General features: G+C 36.3%; 1 protein-coding gene across 1 annotated transcript in view; it reads left to right on the top strand.

Moving 5' to 3' along the window:
- Window positions 1-18,559, top strand: part of LOC121411522 (dual 3',5'-cyclic-AMP and -GMP phosphodiesterase 11A-like) — a 100,177-nt gene that overhangs the window by 59,708 nt on the left and 21,910 nt on the right. Inside the window, exons 7-9 of the mRNA XM_041604290.1 lie at window positions 10,263-10,426; window positions 10,852-10,940; window positions 15,811-15,878. Coding sequence (XP_041460224.1) covers window positions 10,263-10,426; window positions 10,852-10,940; window positions 15,811-15,878 — 321 coding nt within the window. The remainder of the gene's footprint in view (window positions 1-10,262; window positions 10,427-10,851; window positions 10,941-15,810; window positions 15,879-18,559) is intronic.

The following is an 18,559-nucleotide window of genomic DNA, read 5'->3' as shown; positions in this document are numbered from 1 at the left end:
ACGCTTCCGTTGTATTTTTTTTTCATTTCTCTTCCACGTGCCCTTTCTATCGTTGCCATCTGCAAACACGGATCGGCTGTCCGTAAACCAATGTTTGAGGACACCCGACAAGTAGTTTGAGGGAAATCTTAAGAGTACTAACCTTTACCAGCCTGGGGGTTTCTAGTCCAAGGAGGGCCTAAGAAGAGGAAAGCTAAGCCGTGACCTTGCATAGTAGATCGTGTTTATCTTTTCATCCAATCTTCCTCTGCGTTCGTCGTCGTCGCCCAAGTACCCGCTTTCTGCTCGAACTCGTCTTCTAAGTTCAGCTTTCCCCTGTATTACTTCTTATTTGTTTGTCTCTTTCGCGGCCACTGTCCGGTATCGGCGATGGTACCCTATCGCAGTCTCCGAAGTCTCTATACCCTTCCTTGCTTTCTACCTAAACCCTTCTGTCAGTTCGTGCCCTTTTTATTGTCATCGACTGTCCTCGTGTGTCGAATACGCCTTCTTCGCCTTGTTACAGTCACACCAACAAAACCGACTCTAGAAGCTTAGCAATGGTCGTACACTTTTCTATGATTGATTGCATTGACTAAAATGTGCAATCAATAGAAAAAAAATCGCGCGGATTAATTGGTAACCTTTGTTATATAATTCCCAATGTCGTGCTATCGGTCGGTTTGAAATCGGTTTCGCAGGTGTGACTGAAGCCCCGTCTTAACAAACACTTTATTGACTGCCCTGCCCGACAAAGGGCAGGGTGAAACAAATCAACCCTTCCTATTAAAGGGGAAGTTCACCCTGAAGAAAACTTTCTTGTAAAAATAGCAGAAAAAATAGTAAAAAATATTGGTGAAGGTTTGAGGAAAATCCGTTAAAAAGTAAGAAAGTTATTAGAGTTCAAAGTTTTGGATTTGTGACGTCATAAACGAGCAGCTGTCCCATGTGTTATGTAATATAAAATGCATAAATTTCAAATTTTGTATGGTTCCTGATGACTTAATTTTGTTTTCTTTTCATGATCGGGTGTGAAACGATTTGTCTATTGATATACAAAAGTTACAGTGAAAACCATTTTCAATTTTCTGAGAAAATGACATTTTATTGATTTTTTACCATTCGCTATGTAGGAATGCTGCTCGCATATGACGTCACAAATCAAATAATTGAAATTCTAATAACTTTTTAATTATTTGATGAATTTTTCTCAAACCTTCGGCAATATTTTTCATTAATTTTTCTGCTATTTTTACAATAAACTTTTTGTCAGGGTGAACTTCCCTTTAAGGCGCCCCCAGAGAGGTAACAGCAGGACTGTGTCGGGAAGGATTTGCTCCAACTATGGTGGAAGTGGGGTAGAAAAACAACTCCACCCCGCCAACACGGGGCCAACACCCGGACGCATGCTATCGGGGTGCAGTCTGTCTAAAAATTTCTTCCCTCTCCCATCTATCCTCAACATTTCCTTTCCTCCTTTCTTTATCTCATTTCCCCTACTTTTCTTTCCTTTCTCTCTCTCTCTCTCTCTCTCTCTCTCACGCAGTGCCTCCCACGCATACACCCTCACATTCCGAAAATCCGCATCCTTGTTTCACTCTTAATCTCAAGATACTGATAAATGCATACCACTTCTACGATCCTTCCCTCTAAGTATTTCCGTCTTTATTTTTTTTCGCATCCTCTAATCAATAAGTCTTCCCTTCGATAGCAATCTTGACGCGCTTTCTCCAGCAAGCAACCGTTTATTAAAAACAAAATGACAGGATATGAAGCTTGAGCTGTCAGGTGAGTTTTAAAGCGTAGCCGCCTCCCATGTTCTAATCACCTGCTTTACAAGGTACGTTATCATGTTTAATATTCACCGTCTCTGCGAATCATGTCTGTCCCCAGACAGCTTGCGGCACACGTCATAATGTCTTGGATTCCGTCGAGACATGGGTTTGATCTTACGATAGGAAATGAAGTATTTGCTGGAATCATAATGTCAGAAACGTTAGGGACCTTAATCAAATATTGATGGAATGATGAATACCGAATCCAATGCGGTAACAGGGGTTTCGAGAGCCGTTATTTGTTCCCCTTCTTTCGTTCTCTACTCTGTTCTCTCATACTTTTCACTCTCTCTCTTTCTTTCGCTCCAATGCTCTATCTTTCCTTCACCCTCCTCTTCTCCCTCTTCCTATCTTCAAGCCACCCACCTCCCATTTATTCAATGCCTTCTAAATATCCCTTCTCCCTCGTATTATCTCTCTCTCTCTCTCTCTTTCCCATTTCTCCTCATCTCCCTTTCATCCCTCTCTCCTTCTTTCTCCTCTACCCCCTCTCCCTGTCTCTATATGTCTTTCTATGTCTGTATCTCCCTCCTTTTCTATTTTGGGTGGTCTTACTTCGTCTCTGATCTACATGACCACAACTCCGTTCGGCTCGTTAGTTGAAGGATAGTTTCGAATTTCAGGTTATGTTATTGTGCTAAAATTAAATTCTTTAATTCATTTCCATAGGAAGGTGCACATTAATGAAACGGTTCTACTTTAAAGTCTCAAATGGACAAAATGGCTTTATACCCCGTTTAAAGTAAGAACATACTCTTTTTGCATAGTAGATTATTTTTTCAGTCACATATTTTCTATATATCTTATATACTATCACGTATTCAACAGAAGACGTGAATATATTAAAGGTATTGTTTAACTTTGTGAGCAGCCGATTTAAAAAATTCTCTCAAACCAAGATGAAACGTGTATACAAGTGCATGTATTAGAACTAATAAACCCTGAAAACAACCTTTATTGAGAATGAAAAGCTAAAACTACAAGGCAAACCCCAATTTTGTAAGTAGGTGTCTTATAGACGCCTAAATAGTACACATAAGTGTATGGGATGAAAGTAAGATGGTGTTTCTGGTCACTTTATATGTCAATTTTTGAAGCACTAAATCATTATATTTGAACGCAATTTTTTCTGGGCTTCATTTTTGTAACATATCACAGATACAGGTGACAAGTGTGACCTTCTAGCTCAGATTTTTTAAAAGTCAAACCAATGTTAACCAATCACTTTAAAGTATAGTCGAGTACGATATCACTCTGATTGTGCTGCTTGTATTTAACTTTTTCTTGTCCTCTTTTTGTTGTTTATTGTTGTACATAGTAAAAAAAATTGCACTGTTTAAACCTGTCACTCTAACAACAATTTGTTAAAACTTTTTTTGTAATTGTTTAAACTTTTTAAACAACTTGTTTAAAAGTTTAAACAATTAAACAACAGTTGTTTAAACTTGATGGGATTAAGTATGTATACACCCGTGTTTTAAAGACTTCGAAAATGGCGAAAAACATATTAGTAGTATATCGATCTACTGGCTGGATCTGTTGGATTTAGCGAGGTGTCAGTTGTAGTTCACTGCAGATGATGTTCATCAAGCCTTGCAATCTATTTTAATGACTTGTGGTTTTCAATGATGTGAGATTTTTGGCACCTTTAGTGACGTAGGGCACTGGCCCATTCGTCTTCAAATGATAAATATAGATGAAGTGTCCCCCTTCGTTTGTTTATATGTAGTTTGTCCAAGTCTAACGAGTCTACGAAGTGGGTATATCTTATCTATATTATATACTCTCTTTATCAATGTTATTTTCAAGGGTGGCTTATCACAGGTTGGTCGGGGGAGGGGGTTCAAATAAAGTTTCAGGTGAATTAACTTTTCATCCAGTTAACAGTTTAAAGAACGCATTCTTTTTTGGATTCTCTTCATATATATTCATCTGACTCTGGAAATACTCTTTTCAGAAAGGGAAAATCGGAATTTAAGATGACCATGTACACTGTGATTAGAGATATCCACCGTTGCTCATCGTTTTTCCGCATTTATTCATTAATTTAATTAATCAGTCTATTTATTCATTCACGTTTTCTCTATGAAAATCTGGGTAGTCCCATTCAAGTCAGGGGGCTGCTTTGCAAGGGAGCCCTTAAATTTATTGGTCATTATGTTAAAAAAAGAAACGTAAAATTTACTTGACCACATTTTCAAACTCATCGTCCTGATGGTAAATTTCAAACTATTTAGAGTCATGAATGTGATGATGACGAACCTAAGAATAAAGTATGATTAAAGTATTGAGATCAGATTCAGATTCATTTATTATTGATCCATAATAGAAGAACCGGTGTGTTGGCTCAGTTGGTAGAGCGTCCGTCTCACAAGCGGGAGGTCGGGGGTTCAAACCCCGACCGTGTCAGACCAAAAGACGTTTAAAAGATGGGAGTTGCTGCTACCCTGTTTGGTGTTCAACAATTAAAGGGATAGAGCCTCGTTGATCTGGCGCTGCACAGCGGCTGCCGGGCCCACCGTCAATTGGGCGAAACAAATTTTCGGAGTATTTCATTTCTGGTGTCCATTTCGAACAATAAAATATGGATTTTAAGGATTTTTTAAAGGATAATAAGAAAAAAATATCTACGAAGCTAAAGAAAACATAAAAATAAGGGAGAAACTAGTAAAATGGAAGGAGCTGTATGAAAAGATGTCTCTTGATGTTAAGGGAAAAGCCATTATCTACGTAATCACTTAAGTTCATTAGGCGCTGACTAATGTAAAAAGAAAAATTACGATAAATACTACATAATGTAATAATAAATATAAGAGATTATGAGACACCATTTTAACTAAAAGATATGATTATATAAATATAGATAGATAGATAGATAGATAGATAATAATCGTGGAACCACAGTTTAATGTGCATTGTTGTAGTTTAGGGAACGAAAATAATCTCACATAATATATTCGACCTCGCCTCCGAAGCTTGAAATTACTTTAGTGGAAATTCTGACTTTTACACCGGAGCCACAGGCCTTTATCTAAACTCTGATTATTACTAAAATTTTGTCATAATCACCCACTAATGTAAGCTATGTGGCTAGCCGGGACCGAATAATTAAGTGAAGGGGTCTCAGTACATTAACTTAATAATGCATGCGCTTATGGAGTCCTCCATTTTAACCTAATAGAGACTTTATTTTTCGTTGCACGAACTTTAATTGCCTATTCTGCTCGTAGGGCATAGAATAATACCAAGATTGTTGGGGTGGAATCCACTCTATTCACGTGACCTAATGAGCACTAATGATGCATATGAGAAATCCTATCCAGACTAACCTCTAAACTTTACTTATTAGTTTTTGATCCGTCTGGCTTTAGAATATTTTATCAGCCCGTGATACAGAAAAATAAAATGCAAGAGACCTGGAAGTGTTCCGGGAAAAATCGTTTCAGTCTATAAGACAACAGAGAGACCTCATAGAAACTGATGAAAAAACAGCTTTCTATTTCATGTTCATGCTTCTAAGGGTATTAAAAAAGTACACATCGGTACAAAAGTTAATCCTAAAATTTTCACTGTTTGCATCGGCAGGCTCTGTAACACAATTAGAAATATGCGTTTCATATGACTGCAATCGAGCTTTATCTCCAGTACTTTTTAATACTAATCTGATGCAGACAGTGTTGACCCAACATGATATATGTTTAAAGTAGAAATCCGACAAATGGGGCTTAAAACAATAAAGAAATTTCTGATAAAGGAGGGTGAATTTATTTTCTTGTGCGTTAGTTGAACACAACAGAGCTGCATATTTTTAACACCTTTTTAGAAAGCGCAACAGCGTTACGCACACCTTACGATTGGTCTGCGACCTAATATTGAAATGAAAAGAAGTAGTACTTACTGCTATATTCAGAAATGGAATATCTTACTGTGTAATGTTCTAAATGATCGTATGAATACATACGATTAAATCTGCGACTATGCTATCATCCTTATTAGAATAAAAGCGAATTTAATATCTAGTCGTAATGACGTCATAGCAGTCGTCCAATTGGATACGATTTGGAACTAATTTGGCCTTTCCTCCTAAGTAAAAGCTTCCAATCATCAACATTGTTATATTAGTATTCTTTCACTTAATACGAACCTCAAATAAAAGATTCTTTTCAGTCATATTTTCAGAAAATAAGCAAAATGCGATTTGCTCCAAAATCGGATCCTGGACCAGGCGTAAGGTGCACGATGACCTTTACGGACATTACACATTTTGATTACATATGCTTTGAACTCGCTCTAGTCAACAGTCAAGAGGTTGCCCAGAGAGATGTAAATCGTAGTACGTTGAAGAAAAAATAAGTGTTCAGTTGCTTTTAAGATGGAAAATATACACATTCCCATGTTTTCTGCTTGTAAAAATGCAATCCACGTTCTTGAAGAGGAATTCTCTGAATATTATCATGCCGTCTCTTGAGAGACACGGGGCTCGTTGCAGAAACAGTTGCGTTCGAATGCATCAAGTGGAAGTATCAAATGCATGCTTCTGATTGGCTGGAAATTAAGTTGCGTTTGTTTTCTAGAGTTGCGTTTGATTGCAAAGATTTCTGTAACGGACCCATGGACACCCCCCCCCCCCTCGTTGTGAGACCGCCTTGATTATCGAATGCACACCTATTGAAATTCTATTGAAGGTACTTTCTCGTAACGGTTATGTATTGGAACATTGCCGGTTTTATCGAGCCATTTGACATGCTCATAAAAGTCATCAACATGCCCATCAATATGTATGAAAAGGAATGAAAATTATCCCGTGTGTGAATTTCTCTTGAATTGTTATATCTAGGCCTCCATCCGCCATAAAGCATGCTTTGTTGCGGCGTCTGTCTGTCCGACCATCTCGTTTGCGTTTTCGCAATAGCGGAAATACAGTGGATCACCGCCAATCTTTGGTGTAAATTGATATAAATCCTTCTAATTTTTATTCAGATGAACACCCGACAATAAATACTGACGTATAACGAATTACATTCAAACGTTCACAGATACTACGAAGAAAAACACCATAACAGAACCAAAACATTTGAAGTTGTCAGCTTGTTTTCGGCACACAATGCGATATGATTTTGATGCAATAGTACTGGTTTTAAAGAGAGAGCAATTCTGGTTATTATGACATCTCTTTTTCGAATGGCGAGACAAATGAAAATATTTCTTGCAGTCCTCGACTACAACTGCCTGGCATGACGACACATGGGAGAAAATATACGTACTCTAGGGGAAATAAAAACCACATCGCTTCAGGGGTAGAAATGATGGGAAGCCTGTTTAATTAGATCTAAGGAAGCTTAGGGATTCGTTTAATAATACCACTCCCTTTTCGACGTCGATCGTGCTTCAGCACTAGCATAGTCAGATAGTGCAATAGATTATTCTTGGCTTCCATATCCAGTGTCTAAAGTCGTTGGTACCGCTTGTTTCAGTCGAGCTATTTTAGATTTGATCATTTTGATTTGGTAAGCCCCTGAAAACGACTGACCTGGGTGGATATTTTAAGACAGGAGACTCGATTTCGATAAAAATTGACATTTCTTCGAATTTTAAAAGCGTGTCTCGGAAGGAAAGGTAAAGAGTTTCCCGTATTTTCTGCTCTCGATCCACAACGTTAACAAACAAGAGGCTCACCTGGATTTGTCTTTGTCACGTGGAATTGATGGTGAGAAGAAAAAAAAACGAATGAAAGCAGACAAGTTTTTATCCCGTCGGCCTTTAAGAGGAATTGCTCGGCGCGTGAACAACTCTCACGATAAATAATGATGGTTTGCTCATTACACTTTCCCTCCATCTTTCTTTCTTTCTCGCCCTTTGGTGATGATTCTAACTATTGGTGTATTATGGGGCGATATTTGAAGAATCATCATCAAGGGAATGTCATGCTACTGTCACACCAACGATACCGACTCCAAACCGACCGATAGCGTGCCATTGGAAACAACGTCATAAAATTTGGTCAGCCTGAGTCTGATTCGCCCGTGTGACCGAGTGTAAAAGTGTAAAATAAAAACAAGTCTAACGCAGATTCAATAGCGAACATTAGTCATTTGAGATTTTGTGAAAATACTCGGGAGAGTCTAGTGACCTCGAAAAGAAAAAAAATACAAACTTGACTAGCAGATAATAATTCTTATTAAAGTTCAGCGTGAAATCACGATAATCATTTGAGCGATGACTTTTCCCTGGTGTAGCATTGAAAAGAACGCTCTTGATACTTAATCATAAATTGTGAGGTTCTAGTATATTCTCATTTTTTATGTTGGTCGGTAAATAAAAACATTTTTAGAAAGTTTTTCATATAGTGAAATTTAAATTAAGATTTTATAATGAGCGTATAGTATTGATAAATTGGCATCATGATAGCATTGAGAAAAAATAAGAATGATTTTATAAGCCTGCTTAATTGTATCTTAATAAAAAAAAATAAAAAACAAAAGAAGCGTGACAAAAAAAGATGATTCAAACCAAAATTTTGATTGCATTAAAAGGTCTCTTCCCGAGCTAGTAAAAAATTGTTGAATTCTGATTATTTTTACATCTTTTGCTATCGTCGAGACTGCGTTTCTCTGTCTCTTCTTAAAGAATAAATTTTATTGTTTATTCCTTATTTTTATGCATATAATAAAATATTATAAGCATTAACTTGTGAACATCAGTTGTTACTAAGCAGAGTCATATAAAGTATTAAATTATTTGAAGCCTTATAGTTCATTATTATTACTTTTACTTGACACTGTGAATTTGAGTTACTTTACTCGCTACTTTAATGCTCAAATCATGTTTTTTTACATTAATCAAAATAATGACTACAATTCATATCAAAGCTATTAAAATTATGCTGCATTGTTAAATTTTCTGTTCTTTGGACCTTTTAACACACAATACAGACTCACAAATTGAACATTATGATATTGAAGTCAATTGTACATCAATGGGTTGACATATCTTATCTACATGAACATTCTTAACTTTTATATTATCTCATGCTGCTTTTAGATGGAATATTATACGTGCTCATAAAAGATAATGACGTTCTGTTGAATATAGACATCATCCACCCTCATCGTATCGGGAAAAAAACAATCCGACTTACACTGTTTTAAATTTTAAAAAGGGAAACATCCCCAATCCTTTTTGTCTAACTCGGGTTTTTATTACAGAATTACTCGTCTTGGAAACGACCTTACGGAACAAACCTCATCTCATACAATCTAGGAGATTAGACCCAGGTTCATGAAAGTCTAATAGCTCCAGATTCATGCATGTTGCATGCACCCTGCGGGACTCTCTATCGTTACCGTGTATTGCGTTAGAATCAAATGGAAGGATCTTAATTCGATTCGATACGACTGGACTTAATACTCGAAGGATAATTCTCATTTCCTCGTAACCCATCTTATTTCAGATCGTCTTGACCACCCCTTGTCTTTGTTTAACTTCTCGGTTCACCTTTGCATACATGTATAATGATGGTACTCTGGCTTCGCTTCTGTATAGGCATCTTGCCTCTTTTGTTGAAAAAATATTGAAACAGCTTTTGAAATATATAACATTCAGCTTTCATTACATCAGTGACTGATAAGGAAATTGATATTCAGGAGGTCCGTCTGTAAAATATTGTCTGTGTTTATGCCTTGGGTGAAATTGTTAGGGCACATCGGCATTGCCTGTAATTCAAGTACGTAGGAACAGTATAGGTCCGAGAATAGAGCCTTGAGGCACTTTTTTCGAGGGGTTTAACGTTGAAAGATAATGCCCGGAAGTAAGTGATCATATCTGATTGAATACACATCGTTTCGCTCAATCACTCCTCTCTCAATCACTTCTCTCTCACAAGCACAGCATGTATATACGCTTGGTGCTTATAGAAGTACAGGAAAACCAGAGGTGATAATTATAGAGTTACAATTACCACTCGTCAAAAAATACCCAATACAACAAAACAAAAGAGAATAAAGTATTGACAATTATAGGACACCATTATTTGATTGCTGACTATTAATTCATCATTGTTCTATTTTCAGTCTTTAATTATTCATTTCAACAGAAATTTCATTTGTGATTTTTTTTGCGAGATGTTTAAAAGCATCTGTAACAGGTTATTTGCAAAAAAATAGTAAAATGACATATGAAAAAGAAATTATAATATACAGAAGTATATTTTGATTTCCCATGACATCATTAGCAGACAAGCATAATTTTGAGAAGGAGGTTCCGGCATACTAAGCAAAATACTGTTTCATCTGTAAACTTGTTGCCTATGTGAAAATATTGGTTAGTAATAAGCGGTGTTTTTTGTTTTTGTTTTTTTGTTTTTTAGACATGATATAAATGATAGTATACAAATTTGTAACTTGTTTTCGTTTCAAACCTTTCTGTTTTTCTTTTCATTTCATCCTATAGACAATCACGTTTTCAAAGGTGTTCGATCTCACTGGGTCAACTTCAAACGGTCACACGAATCCGACCTTCGCATCGGGGGACATCAAATTATCCAATGGCATCATTGAACAAGTGGCAATAAGTGGGGAACGTGCTAACATCAGTGATGCACAGAATGATCCAAGGTACTTTAAAACTATCAGGATTCTTTGAAATTTTAATTTTAAGACACTGGTTAACATTATTGATTCACGATCAATATATTCATTTTGGCATAATGTAGATAGTTGCCAGCATTAAAACATGAATCTGTTTTGAAGTGAAGCAATAGAATATTTATGAAAACATAGGTTGTAAGATATGTTTTGTATCCTTTGTCAAAAAGTGCTTTTTATCTAACTACTTATAATCATTATTATTATTATCCATATTGTTGTTACTATTATTATCATTATTATTATTTTCATTATTATTATTATATTTGTCATCATCATCATTATTATTATTACTGTTTTTATTATTATCGTTATTATTATCATTATCATCATCATCATTACTATCATTTCATAAATACTTGTAAATTACCTATACACCTCATTTTCGGTTTCAGGATTGACAAAGAGTTAGACAAGGCGATAGGCTTCCAAACCAAGTCACTACTATGCATGCCCATTCGAGATAACAAGTGCCAGACGATAGGTGAGTCATTATGAGTGCTAGAGGCAATAAGATTAATGTAGGTACTGACATAAAAAGGGGGTTTTGCACCACCGCGACCTAAAAAAACAGATTTAAGAACGTAGATATTGTATTGTGAAAAGTCTTTGTCGAAAATTGGTGAGTCAAAAGCAGCAGTTTCGTCTTGGACTGTGGACAAACGACATATTATTTGCAATTTTTCGTCAGCTCCGAAACTTAGGACGAAACTGCTGTTTCGGTTCACTAATTTTCGACAAAGACCTACCAGCTATTCATTGTCATTTGGTGGCCAATTTCAATACATTTACTGTGTTCTTGAATTTGTTTTGTGTCGCGGAGCAAATACCCAGTTTTATGAAGGGGATGACACACTTGACCGTTTTAGCCAGCGTATGTGGCCGTGCATTAACTATCGCAAGCCTTCTTTTTTTCTTCTAAATATTGGTATTAAGAATTACCTTTTGTTGACAACAAAATATTTTTCAGGATTATCAAGAATTGTAATTCTTGATATTTGGTGTTGTTACAAAAATGCAATTCTAAATTGAATGCTTGATATAAAGAGATTGGATAAAAGGAGAAATCGGCTTGCCATATGTTTTGTGCATCGACATACAAGCCTGCTGAAAGGTCATGGTGTAACAGCCCCTTGATGTCGGCTCAAGAAACGGGAACGGGATATCAAAAAGTCAAAATCAAAGACGCCACTTGCCCTTTCTTTCAAAATTTGATCACCCTTTCCCTTTTTTTTCTTTCTGTACTCTTCCTCATTCTCCTTCTAATTTTTAAGTTGTTCTTATTTTCTCCATTGCTGCGTCATCCTCTACTTGTACTCATTCTCCCTCTTCTTTATCATCTTGTTCTTCTTCTATTCCTATTTTTCATCATCTTTTTCTTATTCTCCTTCTATTCCTATTTCTTTCTCATCATCTTCTATCATCGTTTCCGTTTTCTATTTTTTTTGTCTTCTCCCCTCCCCTTCTTCTACTTCTTCCATTCCTTCTTCTTTTTCTTCTTCTCCCTCCCCTTCTACTTCTATTCCTTCTTCTTCTTCGCCTCCTCCTCCTCCTCCTCCTTCTTCTTCTTCTCCTCCTCCTCCTCCTTCTCCTTCTTTTTCTTCATCTTTTCATTCTTCCTCTCCTTCTCCTCCCGATCCACCTCTTCCTTCTCCCCCTTCTTTTTTTTCTCGTCTTGTTATTCTTCTTCAATCGTAGTGTTGCAAAATACTTTAAGTCAATTGCTTGGAAATGTCTTTATTTTTTTGCCATTACCCAACACCGAAGGTTAATTTAAAGTGAAGTGCAGTAATTAACCTCGATTCTGATGGCATTTTTCAATTGTCTATTACAGTTAGTATTACATAATCGTATTCTTAATGGTGGCGCGTCGTCTCAATTCATGTGCGTCAAACTGTTTATGCCAGCCAGACTTACGAAACCGACACCAGACCGATCAAAGCGTTTACGTTATTTCGATTGCGGTAATCATGGGTCGGTTTGGAGTCTGTTTCGCTGGTGTATCTGCAGCATTAAAATTGAACAATACGAAAGATGAATTGCAAGAAATTCATGACAGGTGTGACCGCTTTTTTACATTTCCAAATAATAAGAAACCAATATTATTCAATATTATTAGTCAAATTTGTTTTCTTTCTTTCATCAACCCACACTGCCCAGCATCATTATAGGATCAATATGTGGCAGATTTTTATCGCATTAAGACTGAGTGCGACATAGTACAGTATAGTATAGTATTTATTTCAAACCATATCAAACACAAACAATGGTACACAATACAACATCATAGAACACAGAATGATAGGTTTGGGAACCCAGTGAAGCACAGCTTGTTAACGGGGCCCCTTTACATAGTAAGTAACATAATACAATGGGTATAACTTAACTTATATAATAATACCATTGTCACTGAAGTTCGCATGGTTTTGTGTGGTAAACACCCCAATTGTGCAATTTCTTTTATCTCATCTGATCTGTTCTGAATAGCCAGAAAACAAAACCTGTATTTTTTTAAGATTAATTTTCCTTTTAAATTCATTTTACGGAGTCTGATTACAGTCACACCAATGAAACTGAGTCGAGTCCGATCGATGCTATCACGTTAATTTCAAATGGCGTACAACTGGTAGATAAGGAGTTGGTTTTGGTGGTGTAACATGGTATAAGAGGGTAGTATACGGGGTGATTAGAAAGGTGACGAATCAAGAAAAAATAACACAAGTTTCCGACTCGCATACGGCTTGAATTATAGAGTTTGAAAACCTTTAAATCTTTCGAATCTACTTACAAGATGTCCTTACTTATGCTGTATTTCCCCAAAGATATGTTTTACTTGAAAATGATGTTTTTCAAGTGTTGTATTTCTATCGAAATCTCAAGTTGACTTTAATAGAACATTCATGAACGTTTTACGATTTGGAATTGTGGTCAGAATCCCTCCTACACGTTGATTATGCACATACCTACGCACCACACCCACACACACCCACCGCCATACGAACTATCGCACGCGTACCCATGCACACAACTACTCACAACACACACAAACACACACACACATTTTATACAAAACATTGTGTTTTCAACCGCGTAATTTTCAAAGAATTTGCATGCCAAATTGTTATTATTGGTATTTAGTGTCATTATTGTTTTTCTTCTTTTCCTTATGATACAATTTTTATGCGACTCAAGAACCAATCTGTAAAACAAAGAATTGAAATCGATCCTAAAATTTGCATTTGCGCGCCATCATCAATGTAAGAAAATGTATATTAGGCCATGATCTGTACTGTAGACAATGTAGCAATTGAGTTTGTTATGGCATTATAGCAATGACTTTGCAGACATTTTCTTTAACGCAGAGAATCTTTGTCAATAGCCCTTCAGGACAAAGAAGTCTTTGTCGAAAACCGGTGAATCAAAAGCAGTGTCTTCTTGGACTCTGTATGGGCAAACGACATATTTGCAATTTGTTTGTCCTGTCCGAATCTAAAGACGATGTGCTGTCCCGGTCCACCAACTTTCGACAATGACCTCTAATCTGTCCATTGTGATATGACGGGCATTTGCAATAGATTCTGGGCGTTGCAGAACGCGTCTGCGTAGTGGATGCTACACTGCAAAACTCTGGTGTTGATTTAACACCAGCCCGGAATCTATATACATCTATGTCTACACCAGAGAAGTGTTGAACAACACCATTTTTCGTCTTGGTCTAACACCAGATAGGTGTTTATACAACGCCAATTATTATCAAAACAGCATCGGCTTGATTCCAAACTGCTGTTGTTTCAATACTTCTCTGGTGTGGACATAATAGATTCCGGGCAGGTGTTAATCAACACCGGAGTTTTTGCAGTGTAAAATACGATATTACCCAGTAGGGTCAGAACTGTCTTCTGGGTCATATGAATACTGGTCATGCTGATGAAGCTAAATAAGACTGATTGGCAAAGTACACGAGCCCTTTAGTGAGTACTCGTGAGTAATTAACCGAGGCCACTCCAAGATTACATGTGATTGTTCCCTCGTGGTTTCATAATGTCGAACGCGTTAAGTGCATTTTGGAAGGGGCTATTCCCTTATTGCCTGCTAGTCTCGGTCGCTTTAGACAGGACATACCAAATATAAGAGGAGTTTCACTCTGACGAAAAGATAGTTTTGATGAAAATACAAAAATTAGAGAAAAATATTGATGAAGGTTCGATGAAAATTCATCAAATTATAAAAGAGTTAGAAAAACAAAATCTTACGCCATGCGACCAACTCTCAATATACCATGACTGCAATGATAAATCTATCTTTTAATGAAACATAATGAATAAGGCATTTTTTCCTTAATATGGAGTATGACATGATGAGCATAATAATAAATCCCCGTACAAATAATGACTTCCAAATTTTTGCAGAAAGTCGCATTAAAAGATATATTTATATCATTTAGCATAATAGGAGGAGCTACTTTTCTGTGACGTCACATAATCAAAAGTGTTAATTAATATTCATAATTCCGTTATTTCTGACGGATTTTTATCAAACTTCCACCAATATATAACTCTAATATCTCTGTTTTTATATCTTTTTTAAATCATCGTCAATGTGAACTTCCCCTTAAAGAAACGGGATAAGTGGAGGATTTGGTTGATAGCCCCGATGGGGATTAAAAGAAAGATCAATTGTAAAGTGGTAGAGAGAAAGGGATGTACATGGTTTAAGGTTGGGCTGGCAGGTAAAGAATGAATATAAACTCATAATAGAGAGAGATAAGACAGAGTGAGAGAGAGAGAGAGAAAAAAAAAGACAGACAGACAGAAAGACGGACATACAGAGAAAGAAAAACAAACAAACAAACAGATATCAAGAGAAAGATAATCAGGCAATATAGAGACGGACAGAGATGCGAACGACAGAGATTTTTTTAATGCATAACGCATTATATTGATGAGAGGTCAGTTTAAAACGGTCCATGCGTAAATTTCAGTGAGGTCGATGATAATAATCCGTTGAGCAATAAATGAAATCAATCCCATTATTACATCATGAATTTGAAATCTACATGCATTTCTCTACTTGACATCTCATGAAAATAATGTTAAATCAACAATTGAAATGTTAGATATAACAATTGTTACATCCAACCTTGCATAGAGCTGAATCCAACAACTTACGTGGTTGGTCGAACCATTTCATTTGGTAAATGCAACATTTAGAAAATGTTGCTATTTCTCCAACCTTTTAATAATGATTTAACACTTCAGTTTTGATGCTTTGCTCCAATCTATAATTTCATAGCTGCTGTACTATTTTCCTATTTCTATTTTTTTTTATGTTTTTCATCTTGATTGTTTGAACAGGTGTCGCCCAGGTTCTGAATAGGACAGATGGATTCCCATTCGATGAGAACGATGAACAGCTATTTGAGGTAAGTTTTATGAGGAATTTGAATAAACTAAAAGATGTTTCATTGAGTTGAATTGAATGGAATTGAACAAAAAAAAACACGTTAAATTCCGAATCAGGCGAAAGTCCTATATAATCATAATAATAAGGCGCAAGTGGTTTGATATTAAACGTAAATTTGTTGTTCATTAGCGTTCAACTGCAATGCAAATTTCTTGCGATTCCTATCACGCTTGATTCTGGATTATAACTCTTGCAACTCCAGTTTTTCTTATTCTTAACGATATTTCTATAAGCAAGCTATTATCTCAGTCTGGAAGCAAACTTACGCCCCAATACTGTGACTCTTCGTTGATTTTATTGCTTTTGAGTACGCATGATCAGCCCAAAATTCCCGTAAAAGTGGTTTCGTGATTTTTTTTTGTTAATGAACGGCGTGAAATGTCCCGCACGGTGCGTTTCCCATTTTCTGGAAAAATTGTTTATGTCATGGTCTCAGTTTGGAGCTCTTTATCGTCGTTTTCCCAGAAACATGTTAAATGGGTATAGTTTTAAAAAAAACTTTCCCGTCCAAAGGCTGGTGATAGGGAGACAAAAACTTACTAATTTTTATCATTAAAAGGGGTATCTCTAAGAATGAAGAACGAAACTAATTGTTTGGCCACTTGGAGGAGAGGAGGAAGGGGTCTAAATCTAACCTTAAGAATGAAAAGCTTTAAATCCCACTGTGTGTGGGATGTATGTATAAAGTATCTACTGTAATTAGGTAATCAAATCTAATACTGTATTTGAAATGTTAAATGTCGATCAGAATTGAATCAAAGTTGCCATAACTGTGACCATGTCTAATCCGTATGGCCATCCGTCTTCATTAGCCAGCACGCATGCATACTGACATGTTTATATAAATCAAACACCGTGCGTGGGATTTGTCTATAAACTGTCTGCTCTTTATTTATTTTATGTTCAGAAAAGTCGTTTATGAAAGAACAAACAGTTGGCATAAATTCAATCATGAATAGCAATTATCGAAAAGGACTGCTATTCATAATCATTTTGTAATACATTTCCGGTGGAAAAGCTTATTATCGACCCATCGTCGATTTTGTTTAATCTATAATTAAAGATTGATTTGTATACCGGTAGTTGCTAGTACTTGATACGTGGCTGTGTAGGAGGGGTGTGATGAAGCAGACAATCTTGACATAGTCCATAGAGCTTGATTAATTCATTGCATAATGTCCATAGCAGCAGAGTAGATCAAGGACATCCATTATCAGGGCCCGGTTACATAAAGCTTACCGATTGATCGAAGGGCTAAGCTTTACGAGCTATCTTTATGCAATAATCATTGCAATCAATCGTAGAAGACAACCCCTCGATCAATCGCTAAGCTTTACGTTACGAGGCCACAGATAGTCATATTTGAATATTTTTAGACATCAGTTACAACCATATATATTTAACACACATACACATGTAGGCTATATTATATTCCAATATGCAACAAAAAACTGGAAATTGAACAGCCAACAGTCAACATTTATATGTGTTAAAAAAACAATTAAGGGCTATAATGTATAATTTATGGCCATTTTAGCCGTCTTGGGGCACTTTTTAAAATGTCATGTCAGTCAAAAGGTACAGCAAATAATCCAAAATGAAAATTATGACATACGAAATCTTTCTGAGCCAGAATGCTCAAAGGGTAGGTGTGCGATGACATTGCAGAATGTTAACGCAAGTAAATTAATTCGCCATAAAAGTATGAGCTTCCTGCTGAATCACATAATAATTCATGTACTGAATAGCCAAGAAAAGTTGTTCTTCTCCATTGGTATTGCACTCGATCGCTTAAATGCAATTCAGTCTTTGCTTTATATGCATAAATTCGCCCTCATCCATTCGAAATCTTACATCGGGCTGAAACATATAGAAATATACATCTTCCACGAAGTTCATCAACCTTCGTTTCTCGTACCCCTTGCCATCCCTACTTCTTCTACAACTTCACTTTTATGTCGGCGGGATAATATTGAATCGAATATGTATGTTTTTTCCCAGGCCACTATCAAGAGAAACCTTTTGCTCAGGTATTTCAAATGGTTCCTCCAATCAATAATGGCATCAATATATGCTTGAGACAGCGCTGCTGCATGTATGCGATGCACGTAAAATGCCAAGAAATTTCAAATCATCTTTATACTAAGAGAGAGAGGGGGTGGTTAACTGAACCAGTGGATATGAAATCAATACATTTGTTTTCATGCTTGATATTTTTTTGTTATTAGCATGATGAGAGAGACGTGATCTGAATTTTGTTTTCTTGGAACGAGAATTCCCCTTTTTCTGCTTTTCATGGGATCTCATATCATCTTTGCTTTTTACCGTTGATTGCAAATCATCAAGACGACCTTAATTTGGTGTTAATGATCATTAAACTAAAAATTCTATGAAAGGGGAACCTTGAAGGCAGTTATTGGCATTGTTCATTTTCTGGCAATAGTGAAAAACAGGATTGAAAAGGATTGCATCAAGTGGTCAATTATTCATCTAAGATTTGTTTTATTTAGTTAATTGATTTTCCTCTCGTCCAAAAAAAAGAGGCACTGTATATGTCTCAGGCAAACTGATCTACTTTCAGTTCATTCATTTTGAAAGTATATTAGACAGAATAGAAATACATTCTCACTATGCATTCAT

This window comes from Lytechinus variegatus, chromosome 3 (assembly GCF_018143015.1).
Source record: "Lytechinus variegatus isolate NC3 chromosome 3, Lvar_3.0, whole genome shotgun sequence".
Classification (NCBI taxonomy): Eukaryota; Metazoa; Echinodermata; class Echinoidea; order Temnopleuroida; family Toxopneustidae; genus Lytechinus; species Lytechinus variegatus.
The sequence above is the reverse complement of the archived record's forward strand: the minus strand, read 5'-3'. Positions and strand labels throughout refer to the sequence as shown.